Here is a 4,104-nt window from a genome sequence, read left to right as displayed (position 1 = left end):
CAGCCCCTTTCAATTGGTCAAACAAATCATCGATCCTTGGTAATGGATAGTAATTCTTCACTGTCACCTTATTCAACTCTCGATAATCAATACATAACCTCATACTTCCATCCTTTTTCTTTTCAAACAACACTGGAGCTCCCCAAGGTGAGGAGCTAGGTCAAATGTAACCTTTCTCCAATAAATCATCCAACTGAGTCTTCAACTCTTTCATCTCAGCTGGAGCCATCCTATATGGAGCCTTAAAAATAGGTCAAGTACTAGACACTAGGTCGATAGTGAATTCAACATCCCTTACTGGTGGCATACCAGGAATCTCATTTGGAAATACATCAGGAAACTCTTCTACAACAGGAATACTTCCATCACCCTTCTTTTCCTCACTTTCAATCTCTTGAACATTACACAAAAACAGAGAACAACCCTTCTTAACTATCTTCTGTAATTGCATTGCAGAAGTAATTCTCAACCCTGAACTTTTCCCTTCCTTTTTATACACCACTCTGGTCTTACTTGGGCTAGTCAAAGTATCCTTTTTAGATGCATTATCAATCTTTGCCTCGTACCTTCCCAACCATTCCATACCCAGAATCACATCGAGATCCCTCAAATCAAACTCGATCAAGTTTGGCGGAAATTCTACCCCAGAATTGGAAATAGGTACATCTTAAACAACTTGGAACAATTCCTCACTTCCCCAGACGGAATAGACACATCAAGAGAAACTGACTCAAGACTCACTAACCTGAGACTTTCAACTATTCTCTTAGAAATAAAGGAATGGGATGTCCCCGAATGAAAAAAAAATTTCACAAGCAAATAACTTGTAAGGAAAACACCAATTACCACATCATTAACAGTTTCAGCCTCACGACTGTTCATCACGAACACACGACCCTTTGGGGCACCTCCTGCAACGCTACTGGTTCCAACCTTGGGTGTAGGTCCACTAGGCTGAGATGGTTTGCTAGGAACACTAGACTCTTTCACCCTCCCTGACTTAACGTCAACCTCTTTCTTGTAACACTCGTATTCACGGTGTCCCAATTTCTGACAATAACGGCAAGTTACCGGTTTCCCTTCGCAGTCCTTCCCTAGGTGGTCTTTCTCACACCGCCTACATATGTACTTCCTCTTGGGTCTTTCACCCCCTTGGTTTCCATTCCCTCTAGCATTGGACGATTGGCCCCCATTCCCTTTTCCAAAGATCCCCTTATTGTCCCTCCTATATCCAAAATTCCCATGGTTGTTACTATTGGGATTATGCCTCTTTTCACCCCCGTGAAAAGAGTCCGAGTTCTTCCTTTTCTCTCCAACATGCTCCATCTCCCTCCCCTTGATTCCGTACAGGTTGACTGCACGGCCATAGACTTCATCTAAGGTTTAAAAGGTCAATCCCCCTAGCTTCCCTTGGAGGGTCAAGGTTAGGCCTTGCTCAAATCTCTAAGCTTTGATGTTTTCGGTAGGGACTACTTCCGAGGCAAACCTTATCAACTCAAACTTGTTGTAGTATTCATTGATAGACATGCTATCCATTCTCAGGTTGGTAAACTCCATGTAGTTCTGCTTTCTTAGGTAGGAAGGGTAAAACTTCTCCCTCAAGGCTTCCTTGAACTTATCCCACCCAAAGTTTGGTCTTTTCCGCAACTCATCCTTTCTTTGGGCCCACCATAACTCAGCTTCCTCCCTCAAATAGTAAGCACCATTATTCACTAACATGGGGTGAAACTAGGGTCATTAGGCTAGTCTTCCCAAGTCACCAAAATTTATACCCAAACCTACTCCTAGTATAGGGGCAAGTCCAAGTTGATCCACAAGGAATGAAGGGTCAATTACTATAGTCTATGTGTTAAGCTATTTCGAAAGTGTGTATGAATGCCTAGTCAAGCAAACTAACTAAAGTAAGCAAATAAAAGAGGTAAAATCAATAACAAAGATGCTAGGGGTTAGGTTCCAAATGTTTTCATAATAGAGGTGCTAAATTGGGGTAAGTTGAGCCAACAAGTGTTGCAAGGAATAATGATAAATGCATTCAAAGTGTTCAAAAGGCTATCTAGACTAATTGCCATGCTAGGTTTCCTCTATGAATGACAAATTAGTAGAATACAAATCAAACAAGATGAAAATTAACAATCTCAAATTAATTGGTCATGTCATCAAGATTATCAATGCAATCAAGTTTAGAATTCAAGGTTGATCAATCCTCCTATGCTAAACACATGCACAAATTCATCAATCAATTTAATTAAAACAATATGTTGATCAAAATCCCCAAATCAGCATTGAACTACAAATCAACATGCTTCCCTTCACCCTAGCTAAGAAATTAACTCACTAATTATCATGAATTCAAGAAACAAAACAAGGCTAATCATGATTATCATCATATTCAACCAATCAAAGAGAAAATCAAGATCAAAGAGAAATTCAAATGATTAAGCAACTGATCAAGAATTTAAATCTTGCAAAATAACCATCAAACATCAAAAACTAAAGATCAAACCAAAGGAGAAGAATTAAAGGAAAGAAATCTCACTAATTATCATTGATTAAGGGGAAATCCTAGCTTGATTGAAGTAAATTGATGTACAAATTGAATATCCAAGTGTTTCTCTCTCTACTAAATCTATTAAATCTTAAAAATGTACTAGAATTATGTCATCCCCCAAAAGTAGAAAGAAGAGAAGTATATATAGTAATAGGAAGTCTAGGCTCAGCCACCGAGAGGTGCGCACGCAAAAGGGGGTCTTCACGCACGCAATTAAGTGTCTGCACGCACAAGCAACAGGCATAAAATGAGGTTGTCGTGCCACGGTGCCCTCTTCCATGCCACAGTGTTCCCTGTCATCACGCGGTGGACTTGCCGTGACACGACGCTGATGCCGCGGTGCGTTGCTGCTTGTCGTGGTGCAGCAAAAACTGGAGTGGCGCAGTGCTTCAATGTCGTGACGCGGCGCTTGCTAGCAGCACCTACACACCTAAATTGTGCGCCCAAGCATCCCTGTGGTCGACGCTCTCACGTGATTCTCACGAGGGGATCAGCTTTGAAATCTTCATTTTTGCGTGTTCATGACCAAGACATGTGATGAGGGTGATGCACGAGAGCGCTAATGCCAAGAGTAGGAGCTTGCTTCTTATGTTGAACTCTAGCAAACCAAATGATATGAGGTCTTGTCCCGAGCATCCAAAATACTTGGAGAACCTTCCAAAGTATATCTCGAGCCCCGAACAAGACCTACAATAAAAGAATGTAATGCGAGTAAAGTAGAAAAGACGAAGATACCCTTAAATAATAAGAAATCACAAAATAAAGGAAACGACAAAACCAAAGTATAAATGAACGAAACTAATGCATTATTTTAAGAGAAAAGCTATAAAAGAGAAGGAAAACGTCCTAAAATGCTACCATATATATGAGTGCCATAAATGACAGTCATCAAATTCCCCCAAGCTACACTTTTGCTCGTCCTCAAGCAAAACAAAAGCGAGAGAAATGAAAAAGAAAGGGAATGACACTCACATGATAGCTTATTCAAATAAAGAGAAGAAAGAAAGAGGAGTGGGAATATACACTAACTCACTAACGCAGGAATCATGGTTGTTTTTAGCTACAACAAGCCCTTAAAACCCCAAAGTCGCCAATGAGGACGAGTGAGGTCTGGTAAGGATTTCCAAAAGAGCATAACCTATAACTCTAGCAACCAAAGTCAAGGTAATGTAATCAAAATCAAGAAAATAAAGCACAAAGAGCTCTTGAGTTGGACAATTGTAGAGGAAGCAAATGCCAATGAATGAGAGACTTCTTAAATAATATGTGTATGCATGCTATAAGATGTCAATGGTTGATTGAAACATAGAACATGCTAAGCATAGAGAACTCTAGGAGACTCAATCCATCCTCGTCCCCACTAGTCTTACCGCGTTCTCTCCACTAGCTTCAAATCAACCCTCAAGTTAGCTCCTCATGATTCCTCGAAGGAACCAGAAAAATATAAAGAAATGAAAAACATGAGAAGGTTATCCCGACGTCTTAGCTATGCACATTCCTCTTTATAAGCTTGAAAACCATCGCCCTCCACTGATGTAGACTCAAACCCTCTACGG

At 40.4% G+C, this 4,104-nt stretch overlaps 1 protein-coding gene across 1 annotated transcript; it reads right to left on the bottom strand.

The window, feature by feature from the left end:
- Nucleotides 1-253: 253 nt before the first annotated feature.
- Nucleotides 254-1,326, bottom strand: LOC110722464. The gene is made up of 2 exons (XM_021901735.1): nt 825-1,326; nt 254-639 (listed from the first exon to the last, which is right to left on the bottom strand). The coding sequence occupies exons 1-2, from the start codon at nt 1,324-1,326 to the stop codon at nt 254-256; spliced, it is 888 nt and encodes a 295-aa protein (XP_021757427.1).
- Between the last annotated feature and the right edge of the window lie 2,778 nt (nt 1,327-4,104).

Source organism: Chenopodium quinoa, unplaced genomic scaffold (genome assembly GCF_001683475.1).
Source record: "Chenopodium quinoa cultivar QQ74 unplaced genomic scaffold, ASM168347v1, whole genome shotgun sequence".
NCBI classification, from domain to species: Eukaryota; Viridiplantae; Streptophyta; class Magnoliopsida; order Caryophyllales; family Amaranthaceae; genus Chenopodium; species Chenopodium quinoa.
The sequence above is the reverse complement of the archived record's forward strand: the minus strand, read 5'-3'. Positions and strand labels throughout refer to the sequence as shown.